The following is an 18,716-nucleotide window of genomic DNA, read 5'->3' on the forward strand; positions in this document are numbered from 1 at the left end:
AAGCGATATTACACTGGCAATAGTGAAACACAGTTCTGCTTACACTTCAGTGTAAGAGTGAACCAAAAGGAAGTAATCTGTGATTTTATCGCTGCTAAGTCCTGGAACATTTACTAAGAGAATAGAAACTTACTCTTGAGATTTTTTTCTCTTTTAAAATAATGGATAGGAAAGCAGTTTTGGTGACTGTTTTGGGGTTTCAACTCTCAGAGAAAATTCAGTTTACTAGATGGCCTTGGGAAATTTTTTCTGTGTTATTCTATTATTCTCCATCCTTACAAAAAAAAAAGTTATCTACTAAGGAGCAGTAGGAGATCTTCTGATATAATATGTAAGGATCATCAAAGATGTCTCTGACAAAAATTTCTGCCAGCTACTATTGCAAGAACAACCATAAGATAAAATTGTTCACCATAACAACATACTGCTACAAGTATTTCTTAGGAAATACATGTGTTGTTCCCAACCCTGTTCCTCTTCTATATCACCTTGCTTTACAATATGAACTTGACCAGGTGTCCACAGGGATAGAAGCCAAGGGTAGGTCCCTCACTTCTCCCTTTCACTTCGAACCCCTCAGCAGGCCTTAATGTCTAGCTTTAAAGCCCAACAGACTAGCTCTTATATTTACTAGTTATATGACCTAAGACAAGCTATTTAACCTTTCTGAGCATTTTCTCATTTCTCAAATAGGTAAAATAGCTATATACATCCTAAGATGTTTTTGATAATACAATTATGTACAAAAATCACCTTGCTCAGAAGGAAAAAACTGGAGGAAAGGAGAGATAAATTATAGTACAGTCCGCTAAATGCTAAACATGTAAGCACAAGACACAAGAAAAACAAAGGAACAGCACCAAACTCAGCGTCACAGTACTGCAAAAGCATGAGGTGTGAGAGTATACACCTGGTAAAGGAAGAAGGACCAGTAGTGCAGGAGAGCTGGGTCTTACAGTGTGTGAAGAGAAAAGACAAGGCTGAAGAAACAGGGCCTGAGGGCCATGTTAAGGAGGGGGACCATGTCCAGTTTTACCCAGGGATGCACCATGATCAAATGTGCGTCTGTAGGAGGAACACTCTGGTGGCGCTGTACAAGACAAATCAACCTGGGCCTGGACTTGAGGCAAGCAGATAACCTACACACACACTCTCTTCTCTATTTAGATAGTTTTGTCATCATTTTAAGTAACATTCTCCTTCTCCTTTTAATCCAAATGATAGCTACTTCACAAGGGGTCTCCAACTGAAAAATGACTGGGTCTCACAGACAAGATCTGTACAATCTGGTAAAAGTACCAAAGGATCCAAAGTAAAAATGAGAAGATATGGAAAAAAATGTTCATTTCCACTAGGAATCAATGAGCTTCCAGCCAAAATGGAGTAACAGGGACCAGATTCACTCTCCCACCTTAAACAACTAAAAACATCACATAAAATACATGAACCATTTTCAGACATCAGACATTAGGCAACTGAAGGCAGTGGTCCCTGGAGGAGGGAACCAATGAGATGAGCCCTACAATTGCTGCAGCCTTCTGCCTAGAGAGTTTTCAGGCCACAGAGCAGGGAGGAGGAAGGTAAGTGGCGCCCAGCAGACACAGGAGTTAAGAAGACAGGTTGGGAGTTTAGGGAACATTGAGTGACTACAGTTCTTCAAGGCTGAGTATGGAAGGGAAAAGAGCTGCACAGATAGAGAACTCCAGAAATCTGCAGATTCCCCTTTGAGTACCAGTGTGAGAAAACTACCCAAGACTGGGAAAGGAACTACCCAAGAAGAAAAGGTTAAAAAAAAAAGGTTAAAAAAAAAAAGCCCCACAGGGCCAGGTATAGTTCATGTTCTGACCAGCCACAGTGAGAAAACCTCCTTAACACCCAGATTACAGAATTAAGCAGTCAGAAGGGTATTGAATAACAGGGCAAAATTTGCTGATCTAAAAGCAAGCCTTCCAAGGATCAAACTGATTCCAAGTAACTTCACTGTGCCCCAGAACAAAGCTCAAGAATATTTTTTAAAGTACAAGACTATCTAGCACCCAGCAATATAATATGCACTAGTGATTCACTAGAAATCATATGTCTAGTGATCAAAAACTACCAGGCGTGCAAAAAGCAGAAAACCGCAACATTTAACCAGGAAGCGAAACTAACCAATAAAAACACATTCAGAAATAACACAACAGAACTAGTAGACAAGAACATTAAGTTATGATAGCTATACTCCGTATGTTCAAGAAGGCACAGAAAAACATAAGCATGTTAAGGAGAGCCATAGAACACATATATAAAAGACTTAAATCAATCTACAGATGAAAAATACACTGGATGAGATTAACAGCAGATAAAACACTATACAAGACCAATGAACTTGAGTCACAACAATAGAAATTACCTGAAAACAAAACATGCACACACAGGGGGTGGGAGGGAAGGCTCAGAAGGAGGAAAAAACCCATAAACACACCCAAAAACTGGAAAATGAACTGAGCATCAGTGACGTGGGATAGCTTCAGGCTGCACAATATATTTGTAATTGGAGGCCCTGAAGGAGAAGAGATGGAAGAGGGGGCAGGAAAAAAAAAAATCTAAAGAAATGATGGCCAAATTTTTTTTCCAAATGAAACAAATTTACAGATCCAAGAAGATCAATAAACCTCAGGGAAAATACATAAGAAGAAAATTGCACCAAAAGACATCATAATCAAATTGCTTAAAACCAGTGATAAGGAGAAGAATGTTAAAACAGCCAGGGGTAGGGGGAGTACATTACAAAGATACAAAAATAAAAATGACAGTAAATTTCTCATCTGAAACAATACAAATGAGAAGACAGTGGAGCAACATCTTTAAAGTACTGAAAGAAAAAAACTATATACCTACAATTCATTCAAAAATTAATGCCAAAAAAAGACTTTTTTAGACATACAGAATCTGAAAGAGTACCAACAGACCTGTACTATAAGAAATGCTAGGGTGGCGGGGCGCAGTGGCTCACACCTGTAATCCCAGCACTTTGGGAAGCTGAGGTGGGCAGATCACTGGAGGTCAGCAGTTCGAGACCAGCCTAGGCAACATGGTGAAACCCCGTCTCTACTAAAAATACAAAAATTAGCCGGGCATGGTGGCACGCATCTGTAATCCCAGCTACTCGGGAGGCTGAGACAGGAGAATCACTTGAACCCGGGAAACGGAGGTTGCAACGAGCCGAGATCATGCCACTGCACTCCAGCCTGGGTGACAGACAGAGACTCCGTCTCAAAAGAAAAAAAAAGAGAGAGAGAAAGAAAGAAATTCTAGGCTGGGCACAGTGGCGCACACCTTTAGTCCCAGCATTTTGGGAAGCTGAGGCAGGAGGATGACTTGTGCCCAGGAGATCAAGACCATCCTGGGCAACATGAATAAACCCACTCTTTACAAAAAATATAAAAATTAGCCAAGTGTGGTGACATGTGTCCGTAGTCCCAGCTCCTCAGGAAGCTGAGGTGGGAGGATCGTTTGAGCCCAGATGGTCAAGGCTACAGTGAGCTATGATTCCACCACTGTGCTTCAGCTGATGAGACAGAGCGAGACCTTGTCTGAAAAAACAAAGCAAAACAGAAAAGAAATGCTGAAGAAATTCCTTCTAGCAGAAGAAAAAATGATAGCAGACAGATACCTGGGTCTACAAAAAGGACTGATGAGCATCAGAAATGGTAAGTATGTGGACAAATGTAAAATATTTTACCTTATTCTTAAAATATCTTTAAAAATAATTGTTTACAGCAATACTTTTTAAAAAATTCCAGCCTGGGAAACATGGCGTAACTCTATCTCTACAAAAAATAGAAACGAAAATTTGCCAGGTATGGTGGTGCGCACCTACAGGAGGCTGAGGCAAGAGGATCCCCTGAGCCCAGGAAGTTGAGGCTGCAGTGAGCCATGATTGTGCCACTGCACTCCAGCCTGGGTGACAGAGCGAGACCCTGTCAAAAAAGAAAAGAGCAAAGAACTGCAGATCTTGATTAACTAGAAAAATCACTTAAAAGAAAACTGAGGGCTAATATGATTGTAGGTGTAGTCACAGAGTGGCATCTATTCAGTTATGGAACAAACTGGGGTGAAGGCAGGTCCAGAGCATGATCATCAGACAAGAGCTTTAAAGAAAGGTATGTTTTTGATTAATAAAACACCACACAGGTATCAAAGGAAATGCAAAGGGGAGGGTAAAGTAAAAAGAAATGAAAATTAGTAACAGACAACAGATTTCAGAGCAAAAAATATTATTAGATATTACCCAGGATCAATAAAAGTCATTTCTTAACAATAAAGGAGCCAATTCTTAACAGTCCTACAATACTGCTCATTCACAGGAAAAAAAAAAATGGACAAATGAAAATAATAAATTATCTGCTTTGAGTTATCTTTGGTTTATTGAATTAAAAATAAATTTTTAATAACGGGAAAATACTTCATTGGAAGAAAATTCTATATGAATATTTCGATATTTCTTCATGGTCAGGGCTTTCCGAGCGAAGGACACTGACAAGTTGATTAAATAGCAAAGGCCTTGAAAGGCAGAGACAGTATCTCCCTAAAGATAGAGAAATCTGGAGAATTTTGGAATTGTAAACCTCTTTACTTCCTGTTCCTGGAAACATCTGCTTATACTCCAGGATAATAAACTTAGCGATACCCTCCCTCTCAACCCTAGAGATTTGCTTAATAAGTAATCTCAATCTTTCTCACTCTCTCCCCAGAGAAGAGGACGGGCAGATGTGCCAGTAGCCTCTATTTAAATGAATCTCAGAAGTTTAGTTCTTCTCCTTTGGTGTAACTTCCTGCATGCACAGGGATCTCACCTGGTTCTCATCCCATCCCCTCTCCCACCATGGTGACTGGCTTTGAAAACAAAACTAGGTTGGGCACAGTGGCTCCATGCCTGTAATCTCAGCACTTTGGAAGGCCAAGGTGGGAGGATCACCTAAGGTCAGGAGTTCGAGATGTGCCTGGCCAACATGGGGAAACCCTGTCTCTACTAAAAATACAAAAAATAGCCGAGTATGGTGGCATGTGCCTATAATCCCAGCTATTCAGGAGTCTGAGGCAAGAGAATTGCTTGAACCCAGGAGGCAGAGGTTGCAGTAAGCCAAGATTGTGCCATTGCACTCCAGCCTGGGTGACAGAGTAAGACTCCATCAAAAAAAAAAAAAAACAGAAAGAAAGAAGAAAAAAGAAACTAGTGCTAAGGTATTGCTATGGCTGCTGCATTTTGCTGTAATAAACTATCCTTTTCTGTGATCCAAAAAGCCTCATGTCTCTTGCCAGAATATATATATGTATATAATATACACATATTATACATAATTGTATAATTTACAAATAGATTATACATATTATATAAATTATATACAATTATGTGTATAACATAACTTATATGTTTATAATTATGTATACATGTATTATATGTGTTTTATATGTATATGTATGTAATATATACACATATACACACATACTCTTGAAAGTAGGGGAACTCTCAGACCCTTCACAGTTTCTGACTTAACATACTTACAATGAAAACTCACCACAGACCAACCACTCAGATATCCATGATTCTTATTTTGATGCATTTTCTTCTGAGTTTTCTTTCCATAATGAGCATCTGGTACTTCTGATCTTTAAGACTATAAAAAGTTTTAACTATCGGGGTCCAGAACCAAGATGGCCGAATACGAACAGCTCCAAACTGCAGCTCCCAGCAGGATCGATGCAGAAGACGGGTGATTTCTGCATTTCCAACTGAGGTATCAGGTTCATCTCATTGGGACCGGTTGGACAGTGGGTGCAGCCCACGGAGGGTAGCCAAAGCAGGGCAGGGCATCGCCTCATCCAGGAAGCACAAGGGGTCCGGGAATTCCCTTTCCTAGCCAAGGGAAGCTGTGACAGATGGTACCTGGAAAATCAGAACACTCCTGCCCTAATACTGCGCTTTTCCAACAGTCTTAGCAAACAGCACACCAAGAGATTATACCAGACACCTGGCTTGGTGGGTCCCATGCCCACGGAGCCTTGCTCATTGCTAGCACAGCAGTCCAAGATGGAACTGCGAGGTGGCGGTGAAGCTGGGGGAGGGGCGTCTGCCATTGCTGAGGCTTGACTAGGTAAACAAAGCATCTGGGAAACTGGAACTGGGTGGAGCCCACCGCAGCTCAAGGAGGCCTGCCTGCCTCTGCAGACTGCACCTCTGGGGGCAGGGCATACCTGAACAAAAGGCAGCATAAACTTCTGCAGACTTAAAAGTCCCTGTCTGACAGCTTCGAAGAGAGTAGTGGTTCTCCCAGCATGGAGTCTGAGACTGAGAACGGACAGACTGCCTCCTCAAGTGGGTCCCTGGCCCCCAAGTAGCCAAACTGGGAGACACCTCCCAGTAGGGGCCGACTGACACCTTGTATAGGCGGGTGCCCTTCTGGGACAAAGCTTCCAGAGGAAGGATCAGGAAGCAACATTTGCTGTTCTGCAGTATTTGCTGTTCTGCAGCCTCCACTGGTGATACCCAGTTAAACAGGGTCTGGAGTGGACCTCCAGCAAACTCCAAACAGACCTGCAGCTGAGGGTCCCAACTATTAGAAGGAAAACAAACAAACAGAAAGGAATAGCATCAACATCAACAAAAAGGACATCCACACCAAAACCCGATCTGTAAGTCACCATCATCAAAAACCAAAGGTAGGTAAAACCACAAAGATGGGGAAAAACAAGAACAGAAAAGCTGAAAATTCTAAAAATCCAAGTGCCTCTTCTCCAAAGGATTGCAGCTCCTCGCCAGCAACAGAACAAAGCTGGACAGAGAATGACTTTGACAAGTGACAGAAGTAGGCTTCAGAAGATTAGTAATAAATTTCTCTGAGCTAAAGAAGGATGTTCGAACCCATTGCAAAGAAGCTAAAAACCTTGAAAAAAGATTAGACAAATGGCTCACTATAATCAACAGTGTAGAGAAGACCTTAAATGACCTGATGGAGCTCAAAATCATGGCATGAGAACTATGTGATGCATGCACGAGCTTCAGTAGCCGATTCGACCAACTGGAAGAAAGGGTATCAGTGACTGAAGAGCAAATGAATGAAATGAAGCAAGAAGAGAAGTTTAGAGAAAAAAAGAGTAAAAAGAAACGAACAAAGCCTCCAAGAAATACGGGACTATGTGAAAAGACCAAATCTGCGTTTGATTGGTGTACCTGAAAGTTATGGGGAGAACGGAACCAAGTCAGAAAACACTCTTCAGGATATTATCCAGGAGAACTTCTCCAACCTAGCATGGCAGGCCAACATTCTAATTCAGGAATTACAGAGAACACCACAAAGATACTCCTTGAGAAGAGCAACCCCAAGACACATAATTTTCAGATTCACCAAGGTTGAAATGAAGGAAAAAATGTTAAGGGCAGCCAGAGAGAAAGGTTGGGCTACCCACAAAGGGAAACCCATCAGACTAACAGTGGATCTCTCAGCAGAAACTCTACAAGCCAGAAGAGAGTGGGGGCCAATATTCAACATTCTTAAAAAAAAAGAATTTTCATCCACAATTTCATATCCAGTCAAACTAAGCTTCTTAACTGAAGGATAAATAAAATTGTTTACAGACAAGCAAATGCTGAGAGATTTTGTCACCACCAGGCCTACCTTACAAGAGCTCCTGAAGTAAGCACTAAACATGGAAAGGAACAACCGGTACCAGTCACTGCAAAAACATGCCAAATGGTAAAGACCATCGATGCTAGGAAGAAACCGCATCAACTAACGAGCAAAATAACCAGCTAACATCATACAGGATCACATTCACACATAACAATATTAATCTTAAATGTAAATAGGTTAAATGCCCCAATTAAAAGACACAGACTGGCAAACTGGATAAAGAGTCAAGACCTCTCAGTGTGCTATATTCAGGAGACCCATCTCATGTGCAGAGACACACATAGCCTCAAAATAAAGGGATGGAGGAAGAACTACCAAGCAAATGGAAAACAACAACAACAAAAAAATCAGGGGTTGCAATCCTAGTCTCTGATAAAACAGACTTTAAACCAACAAAGATCAGGCCGGGCGCGGTGGCTCAAGCCTGTAATCCCAGCACTTTGGGAGGCTGAGATGGGCGGATCACGAGGTCAGGAGATCGAGACCATCCTGGCTAACACAGTGAAACCCCGTCTCTACTAAAAAATACAAAAAACTAGCCGGGCGAGGTGGCGGGCGCCTGTAGTCCCAGCTACTCAGGAGGCTGAGGCAGGAGAATGGCGTAAATCCGGGAGGCGGAGCTTGCAGTGAGCCGAGATCTGGCCACCGCACTCCAGCCTGGGCGACAGAGCGAGACTCCGCCTCAAAAAAAAAAAAAAAAAAAAAACCAACAAAGATCAAAACAAAGAAGGCCATTACATAATGGTAAAGGGATCAATGCAACAAGAAGAGCTAACTATCCTAAATGTATATGCACCCAATACAGAAGCACCCAGATTCATAAAGCAAGTCCTTAGAAACTTACAAAGAGACCTAGACTCCCACACAATAATAATGGGAGACTTTAACACCCCACTGTCAACATTAGATCAACGAGACTGAATGTTAACAAGGATATTCAGGACTTGAACTCAGCTCTGCATCAAGTGGACCTAATAGACATCTATAGAACTCTCCACCCCGAATCAACAGAATATACATTCTTCTCAGCACTACATTGCACTTACTCCAAAACTGACCACATAGTTGGAAGTAAAGCACTCTTCAGCAAATATAAAAGAACAGAAATTGTAATGAACTGTCTCTCAGACCACAGTGCAATCAAATTAGAACTCAGGATTAAGAAACTCACTCAAAACCACACAACGACATGGAAACTGAACCACCTGCTCCTGAATGACTACTGGATAAATAACGAAATGAAGGCAGAAATAAAGATGTTCTTTGAAACCAACGAAAACAAAGTCACAACACACCAGAAACTCTGGGACACATTGAAAGCAGTGTGTAGAGGGAAACTTATAGCACTAAATGCCCACAAGAGAAAGCAGGAAAGATCTAAAATCGACACCCTAACATCACAATTAAAAGAACTAGAGAAGCAAGAACAAACACATTCAAAAGCTAGCAGAAGGCAAGAAATAACTAAGATCAGAGCAGAACTGAAGGAGATAGAGACACAAAAAAAACCCTTCAAAAAAATCAATGAATCCAGGAGCTGGTTTTTTGAAAAGATCAACAAAATTGATAGACTACCAGCAAGACTAATAAAGAATAAAAGAGAGAAGAATCAAATAGAAGCAATAAAAAATGATAAAGGGGATATCACCACCAATCTCACAGAAATACAAACTACCATCAGAGAATACTATAAACACCTCTATGCAAATAAACTAGAAAATCTAGAAGAAATGGATAAATTCCTGGACACGTACACTCTCCCAAGACTAAACCAGGAAGAAGTTGAATCCCTGAATAGACCAATAACAGACTCTAAAATTGAAGCAATAATTAATAGCCTACCAACCAAAAAAGTCCAGGACCAGATAGATTCACAGCCAAATTCTACCAGAGGTACAGAGATGAGCTGGTACTATTCCTTCTGAAACTATTCCAATCATTAGAAAAAGAGGGAATCCCCCCTAACTCATTTTATGAGGCCAGCATCATCCTGATACCAAAGCCTGGCAGAGACATAACAAAAAAAAAAAGAGATTTTTAGACCAATATCCCTGATGAACATCAATGCAAAAATCCTCAATAAAATACTGGCAAACCGAATCCAGCAGCACATCAGAAAGCTTATCCACTACGATCAAGTTGGCTTCATCTCTGGGATGCAAGACTGGTTCAACATACACATATCAATAAACGTAATCCATCATATAAACAGAACCAAAGACAAAAACCACATGATTATCTCAACAGATGCAGAAAAGGCCTTCGACAAAATTCAACAGTGCTTCATCATAAAAACTCTCAATAAACTAGGTATTGATGGAACGTATCTCAAAATAATAAGAGCTATTTATGACAAACCCACAGCCAATATCATACTGAATGGGCAAAAACTGGAAGCATTCCCTTTGAAAACTGGCACAAGACAGGGATGCCCTCTCTCACCACTCCTATTCAACATAGTGTTGGAAGTTGTGGCCAGGGCAATCAGGCAGGAGAAAAAACTAATGGGTATTCAATTAAGAGGAAGTCAAATTGTCCCTGTTTGCAGATGACATGATCGCATATTTAGAAAACCCCATTGTCTCAGCCCAGAATCTCCTTAAGCTGATAAGCAACTTCAGCAAAGTCTCAGTATACAAAATCAATGTGCAAAAATCACAAGCATTCTTATACACCAATAACAGACAGAGAGCCAAATCATGAGTAAACTCCCATTCACAATTGCTACAAAGAGAATAAAATACCTAGGAATCCAACTTACAAGGGATGTGAAGGACCTCTTCAAGGAGAACTACACACTACTGCTCAACGAAATAAAAGAGCACACAAACAAATGGAAGAACAGGCCGGGCGCGGTGGCTCAAGCCTGTAATCCCAGCACTTTGGGAGGCCGAGACGGGCGGATCACGAGGTCAGGAGATCGAGACCATCCTGGCTAACACGGTGAAACCCCGTCTCTACTAAAAATACAAGAAAATTAGCCAGGCGAGGTGGCGGGCGCCTGTAGTCCCAGCTACTTGGGAGGCTGAGGCAGGAGAATGGCGTGAACCCGGGGGGGCGGAGCTTGCAGTGAGCCGAGATCGCGCCACTGCACTCCAGCCCGGGGCACAGAGCAAGACTCCGTCTCAAAAAAAAAAACAAAAACAAATGGAAGAACATTCCATGTTCATGGATAGGAAGAATCTATATCGTGAAAACAGCCATACTGCCCAAGGTAATTTATAGATTCAATGCCATCCCCATCAAGCTACCAATGATTTTCTTCATAGAATTGGAAAAAACTACTTTAAAGTTCATATGGAACCATAAAAGAGCCTGCATTGCCAAGACAATCCTAAGCAAAAAGAACAAAGCTGGAGGCATCACACTACCTGACTTCAAAATATACTAAAAAGCTACACTAACCAAAACAGCATGGCACTGGTACCAAAACAGAGATACAGATCAATGGAACAGAACAGAGGCCTCAGAAATAATACCACACAACTACAACCATCTGATCTTTGACAAACCTGACAAAAACAAGAAATGGGGAAAGGATTCCCTATTTAATAAATGGTGCTGGGAAAACTGGCTAGCCATATGTAGAAAGCTGAAACTGGATCCCTTCCTTACACCTTATACAAAAATTAATTCAAGATGGATTAAAGACTTAAATGTTAGACCTAAAACCATAAAAACCCTAGAAGAAAACCTAGGCAATACTATTCAGGACATAGGCATGGGCAAGGACTTCACGACAAAAACACCAAAAGCAATGGCAACAAAAGCCAAAATAGACAAAAGGGATCTAATTAAACTAAAGAGCTTCTGCACAGCAAAGGAAACTACCATCAGAGTGAACAGTGAACAGGCAACCTACAGAATGGGAGAAAATTTTTGCAATCTACCCATCTGACAAAGGGTTAATATCCAGAATCTACAAAGAACTTAAACAAATTTACAAGAAAAAATCAAACAACCCCATTGAAAAGTGGGCAAAGGATATGAACAGACACTTCTCAAAAGAAGACATTTATGCAGCCAACAGACACATGAAAAAATACTCATCATCACTCGCCATCAGAGAAATGCAAATCAAAACCACAATGAGATACCATCTCACACCAGTTAAAATGGCAATCATTAAAAAGTCAGGAAACAACAGGTGCTAGAGAGGATGTGGAGAAATAGGAATACTTCTACACTGTTGGTGGGATTGTAAACTAGTTCAACCATTGTGGAAAACAGTGTGGCAATTCTTTAAAGATCTAGAACTAGAAATACCATTTGACCCAGCGATCCCATTACTGGGTATATACCCAAAGGATTATAAATCACGCTACTATAAAGACACATGCACACGTATGTTTACTGTGGCACTATTCACAATAGCAAAGACTTGGAACCAACCCAAATGTCCATCAGTGACAGACTAGATTAACAAAATGTGGCACATAAACACCATGGAATACTATGCAGTCATAAAAATGGATGAGTTCATGTCCTTTGTAGGGACACTGATGAAACTGGAAACCATCATTCTGAGCAAACTATCACAAGGACAGAAAACCAAACACTGTATGTTCTCATCCATAGGTGGGAATTGAAAAGTGAGAACACACGGACACAGGGTGTGGAACATCACACACTGGGGCCTGTTGTGGGGTTTGGGGATGGGGGAGGGATAGCAATAGGAAAAATACTTAATAAAAATGATGAGTTAATGGGTGCAGCACACAAACATGGCACATGTATACATATGTAACAAACCTGCATGTTGCACACATGTCCTTTAGAACTTAAATAAAAAACGACAGGCACACGTATGTTTATTGAGGCACTATTCACAATAGCAAAGACTTGGAACCAACCTAAATGTCCATCAATGATAGACTGGATTAAGCAAATGTGGCACATATACAGCATGGAATACTATGCAGCCATAAAGAAGGATGAGTTCATGTCCTTTGCAGGGACATGGATGAAGCTGGAAACCATCATTCTGAGCAAACTATCACAAGGACAAAAAACCAAACACTGCCTGTTCTCATTCATAGGTGGGAATTGAACAATAAGATCACTTGGACACAGGGTGGGGAACATCATACGCTGGGGCCTGCTGGGGTGTGGGGGGCTGGAGGAGGGATAGCATTAGGAGAAATACCTAATGTAAATGATGAGATGATGGGTGTAGCAAACCAACATGGTACCTGTATACCTATTTATCAAACCTGCACATTGTGTACATGTACCCTAGAACTTAAAGTATTAAAAAAAAAGAAAAGAAAAAAAAAGAAGCAGGATTATCACTTGTTCCTTGCAGCTCTGGACTCCCAGGAAGAAGAGGCCTGGTCAGATTCTGGGAGACAAAAGAAACCTTTTGTTTCCACTGGGTTTCAAATAGAGGACCTTCTATGTGTTAGGCCAGCATAGTAACTACTACACCACAGAAACCCTTTGCATTGCAGGCTTTTTATATTTTGAGATGAGCATTTAATACTTGTTTTTACAATTATTTTTTAGTTGACAAAAACTGTATGTATTTATGATGTTAAAAAAAAAAAGTTTAACTTTCTTTTTTCAAAGAGAACATCTACAAATCTTCCCAATTAAAGTAACAATACTTAAAACCCTATCTGAAAACAAATCTGAAAAAGAAAGGTAGACTTGAGAGTCATCAAAACAAAGAATAAAAAAGAAATAAGTAAACAACATGGTTTAAAAAGAAAAGGAAGGCTGGGCATGGTGGCTCACGCCTGTAATCCCAGAACTTTGTGAGGCCAACATGGATGGATCACTTGAGGTCAGGAGTTCAAGACCAGCCTGGCCAACATGGTGAAATCCATCTCTACTAAAAATACAAAAATTAGCCGGGCGTGGTGGCACCTACCTGTAGTCCCAGCTACTTGGGAGGCTGAGGCAGGAGAACTGCTTGAGCCCGGGAGGCGAAGGTTGCAGTGAGCTGAGATCACTCCACTGCACTCCAGCCTGGGCGACAGAGCAAGACTCCGTCTCAAAAAATAATAAGAAAAAAGAAAAAAGAAAAGGAAGATGAGCTATAAAGAGTGCATTACAATTCAACACAAAGCTTTACAAACATGAAAACCTGCCAAAGGAGATGTCCAAGAGCCAAGATCCAGATGGGAAGCATTGAACAAAAACTTGTTTTATATACTAAGGTGAGCATGTGGAAATGTTTTTCCATTTTATAAAAACGTTATGGGCCGGGCGCGGTGGCCAAGCCTGTAATCCCAGCACTTTGGGAGGCCGAGACGGGCGGATCACGAGGTCAGGAGATCGAGATCATCCTGGCTAACATGGTGACACCCCGTCTCTACTAAAAAAATACAAAAAACTAGCTGGGCGGGGTGGCGGGCGCCTGTAGTCCCAGCTACTCGGGAGGCTGAGGCAGGAGAATGGCGTGAACCCGGGAGGCGGAGCTTGCAGTAAACTGAGATCCGGCCACTGCACTCCAGCCTGAGCGACAGAGCGAGACTCCGTCTCAAAAAAACAAAACAAAACAAAACAAAAAACAAAAACATCACGTTATGGCCTAATGTTGCATCAAAGTCAAACTGCAAACAGCACAAAGAACCCTCAGAGCAATGGCTGAGTTTTCTGGAAGGGAATAAATTGAAACATACCCTTATTATCCTGGCAGCCTCCAAAAGGATTCGGCAACGCTCCATGCCAGATTTTTTACTCCATATTTTAAAAGCAGCTTTTGCATTTTGAACAGCCAAATTTACTTCCTTTTCTCCCGAACATGTGAAAGTCGCTATCACTCGGCCTATGAAGAGGGGAAACATCAGTTTTATCTCGAATTGTTGCCACATATTTAAATAAAATATTATCTATAGGCCGGGCGCGGTGGCTCAAGCCTGTAATCCCAGCACTTTTGGGAGGCCGAGACGGGCGGATCACGAGGTCAGGAGATCAAGACCATCCTGGCTAACACAGTGACACCCCGTCTCTACTAAAAAAATACAAAAAACTAGCTGGGCTAGGTGGTGGGCGCCTGTAGTCCCGGCTACTCGGGAGGCTGAGGCAGGAGAATGGCGTAAACTCAGGAGGCGGAGCTTGCAGTGAGCTGAGATCCGGCCACTGCACTCCAGCCTGGGAGACAGAGCGACACTCCGTCTCAAAAAAAAATTTAAAAAAAAAAATTATCTATCAATATTCTCTTAGTAGTATTCCCTTCTTGTTTTTTGTTTGTTTGAGATGAAGTCTTGCTCTGTCGCCCAGGCCAGAGTGCAGTGGCGCGCAGTCTCGGTTCACTGCAATCTCCACCTCCTTAACTCAAGCGATGCCCCTGCCTCAGCCTCCTGAATAGCTGGGACTACCAGTGCACGCCACTATGCCCGGCTAATTTTTTGTATGTTTTAGTAGAGATCGGGTTTCATCATGTTGACCAGGATGGTCTCGATTTCCTGACTTCATGATCCGCCCGCCTGGGCCTCCCAAAGTGCCGGAATTACAGGCGTGAGCTACCGTCCCTTCTTAAGTATGGTTTGATTTAGTGACCATCTCTATACTAGCAGGGGTTTTTTTGGTTTTTTTGTTTGTTTGTTTCTAAGACAGAGACTCGCTCTTGTCGCCCAGGCTGGAATGCAATGGCGCGATCTTGGCTCACTGCAACTTTCCCCTCCCAGGTTCCAGCAATTCTCCTGCCTCAGCTTTCCCAGTAGCTGGGATTACATGGGATTACAGGCATGTACCACCACATTCAGCTAATTTCTGTATTTTTAGTAGAGACGGGGTTTCATCATGTTGGTCAGGCTGGTCTTGTACTCCTGACCTCAAGTGATTCACCTACCTCTGCCTCCCAAAGTGCTGGGATTACAGGCGTAAGCCACCACACCCAGCCTAGCAGTTCTTAATGATACTTTGCAGTCACTGACATGTTTTAGGAGTCTGATAAAAGTTGCAGACTTCTCTCCAGAAAAAATGTACTTAAACATATAACAGAATTACAGGAATGTCATGTCCCCTGCCCTAAACTCATCATGGATTTAGGTTTAAGAACCCCTGCTCTCTACTATTTTACAGTTGAGTTTACTAACATTAACTTCTATTAAGTTTTGCAACACTCCTAAACATTATCTCAGAACCTCAGAGGTCTCGTAAAATGAAAGTCAAAAGTAATCGGTCTACTGGGTTATAAACTCTGACTGTAAATCCCTCGTCTATATTCTATGTAGGTTATATCATACTACTGATACTTGATAAATATAGTTAATAAGCAGTAATATCAGGATAAGGCATTCCTAAAGAACATATTTTTTCTCAAAAAATCCAGTATTTCCTTTTCTTATTCCACCTTTATTCCCTCTCCCTATTCTGGTGCAAATTATGAAACAATCAGTTTTTCTAGACCGATGTCCCAAGGACTGTACTGCCTCTACCAACAAGCATTCTTTAAGCTTTTCAACTCAGCAAATCCTCTTCACAAGAACTCCTGGGACTCTTTCCAGGGAGACTTCACAAATCTGCAATTTCTGTTACAAACTTGAACAGCCAGCTGGTAAAGGCAGTGGCTGAGGGTCACACACACTGTAGGCAATTAAAACAACAAAGAGCAATTTTTCTTTCTTCTGTATCAAGATGAGGTCGGGGTAGAGAAGCTGTTTCCTCCTACATAAAGAAGAGATGCGGTAACACCTTCTGGGTCTGCCAAGTCACTGCTCTGTGGTTTAGTGTGGATGGTCAAATACTAAATTCTCCAGTGCCCTGCAAATCAGTTTTATTGCTCTGGCTACATTTTACACAAAATATTTACATTTTTCTCCCCACATATATTCCCTAAAACCCAGCAAAATAAACACAACACAAAACCAAAACAAAAAGCCTCTTCTTCCTTATCTCTGTGACCTTCAGAGTTCCCAGAGTAAATCCAGTGCCTAGCACAGTGCTTAGCACACAGTATCCACTGGATTAAAAAGTTTTATTTCAGCAAGATGAATAAATTGTGGAGAGTTCATGTAGACCATGGTGACTATGGTTACCAATACTGCATCGTATACTTGAAATTTGCTAAAAGAATAGATCTTAAATATTTCACTATCCAAAAAAATCTGTAACTATGTAGAAGCAATGGGTAATTAGATTGACTGTGGTAATCATTTTGTAAGGTATACATACATTACATCATGTTTTACACTTAAATATATACTATTTTTATTTGTTAATTACACTCCCATAAAGCTGGGGAAGAAAGTACTGAATAAAGGTGGGGTTTTTTCCTTTCCCAATTCTGATTAATGTGCAGAAATATTTTAATATTAGAATGTGGTGACAAAGTCCTCATTCGTAGTCATTAGAAACTATCTGTGAGCGCTCCTTCATTCCCAGCACAAATAATTATCTTCCCCACAACCCCGTTCTTTTAGAATTCCTCTCCTATGCACACATTTGAAGATAATAATACATCAGTCCTAGTTTTAAAAGGGGAACAGCTGGCTGGGCACGGTGGCTCACGCCTGCAATCCCAGCACTTTGGGAGGCCGAAGCGGGAGGATCACTTACGCTCAGGAGTTGGAGACCAGCCTGAGTAACATGCTGAAACCCCGTCTCTACTAAGAATACAAAAATTAGTCGGACATGGTTGGGAGCCTATAATCCCAGCTACCAGGGAGGCTGAGGCGGGAGAAGCACTTGAGTCCGGAAGGTCGAGGGCGCAGTGAGCTGAGATCGTGCCTCTGCACTTCAGCTTGGGCAACAGAGTGAAACTCTGTCTCAAAAAAAAAAAAAAAAAAAAAAGGAAGTTAACAGACGTACGACTTCCCACACCAGGACTTTGCGAACTCTGTTCTGGCCCCGGTAAAACTCCTCACGATCCTCCCATCAGCTTTTCCTTTTCCTCCCTTCCCATCCCCGCCCAGAGGCACTCGCGTTGCCCCAGAATCGCTAGCTGCCTACACACACAAACTTAGACTCTCCACTGTCACTGTCTGTGCTCAAGTCGACCCTGCAGAACACAGGAAACGGGGGCTGGCCGGGAAATCCGCGCACCCGGCCCCGCGGCGCCCCAGCCTCCCCGGCTCGGTGCAGTTACCGGTTGCCGGCTCGAAAGCTTTCTCCGTGCCGGAGGCGTCAGCCGGCTCCACGCGGGCCCCGCCGCGGTAATTGAGCGGCTGCGACACGACGAACGTGCCAGTACTCATGGCGGCGACAGGAGAGGGCTGAAGACTGCGAACAAGCGGAGAAAGCGCGGCCAGGCCTGCTCGGAGAAACATGAGGGGCGGGCGCGTCTCCGGCGCAGAGACTGAGAAGCAGCGGGAGGGGCGGGGTCACGGGGATCGGTTCTAGATTTTTGAGGCAGTCACTCGATTCCTCCGCGGTCCAGGTTAGGCCCTCCCCTCGTCAGGAGGGTGGAGCAGGACACCAGATTCCCACCCACCACCTCGCCTTACCCCACACAGTCTCCAGGCGGGAAGAGGACTTCCTTCTTCGTGATCAATATTTGTGAAGCACTTTGCAAGCGTTTTCGGGTTCATCATTGCATGTAAGCATCCTAGGATCCCATTCTTAATCCTATCGCCTGAAGAAGGCAGAGGATTGGCAGGCCGAGAGTTTTTGGTGGTTACTTCACTGTTAAACCACCGTTTCTTTATCTGTATAATGCTTTTTAAAGGGTTACAGTAAAAAGCAAGGGGACTGTGAACGAGATAGATGATATTGTGATCTGAAACTGCTTTTTAAATTCTTAGAGAGACTGGGCGCTGTGGCTCTCACCAAGGCTGGAGGGTCGCTTGAGCCCAGGAGTTTGAGGGCAACATAAGAGAGACCCTGTGTCTACAAAAATAAAAATAAAAATAATACAAATTGGGCCAGGCGCGGTGGCTCACGCCTGTAATCCCAGCACTTAGGGAGGCCGAGGCGGGCGGATCACCTGAGGTCAGGAGTGTCATGCGTGTGTGTCTGTGTGAAGAGACCGTTAAACAGGCTTTGTGTGAGCAATAAAGCTTTTTAATCACCGGGGTGCAGGCGGGCTGAGTCCCAAAAGAGAGTCAGTGAAGGGAGATAAGGGTGGGGCCGTTTTATAGGATTTTGGTAGGTAAA

At 42.5% G+C, this 18,716-nt stretch overlaps 1 protein-coding gene across 2 annotated transcripts in view; it reads right to left on the reverse strand.

The window, feature by feature from the left end:
• LOC101016128 (4-trimethylaminobutyraldehyde dehydrogenase) overlaps positions 1 to 18,251 on the reverse strand; it is a 41,336-nt gene extending 23,085 nt beyond the window's left edge. Inside the window, exons 1-2 of one of the 2 annotated variants that reach the window (XM_003893490.4) lie at positions 17,710 to 18,251; positions 14,300 to 14,445 (exon numbers count right to left, since the gene is read on the reverse strand). In XM_003893490.4, the coding sequence (XP_003893539.1) occupies positions 14,300 to 14,445; positions 17,710 to 17,890 (327 nt within the window). In that variant the 5' untranslated portion in view covers positions 17,891 to 18,251. Of the gene's footprint in view, positions 1 to 5,561; positions 5,622 to 14,299; positions 14,446 to 17,709 lie in introns of those variants that run through there. The other variant, XM_021931062.2, reaches the window with a different exon arrangement.
• Positions 18,252 to 18,716: the final 465 nt, after the last annotated feature.

The sequence above is a fragment of the Papio anubis genome, unplaced genomic scaffold (assembly GCF_008728515.1).
Source record: "Papio anubis isolate 15944 unplaced genomic scaffold, Panubis1.0 scaffold430, whole genome shotgun sequence".
NCBI classification, from domain to species: Eukaryota; Metazoa; Chordata; class Mammalia; order Primates; family Cercopithecidae; genus Papio; species Papio anubis.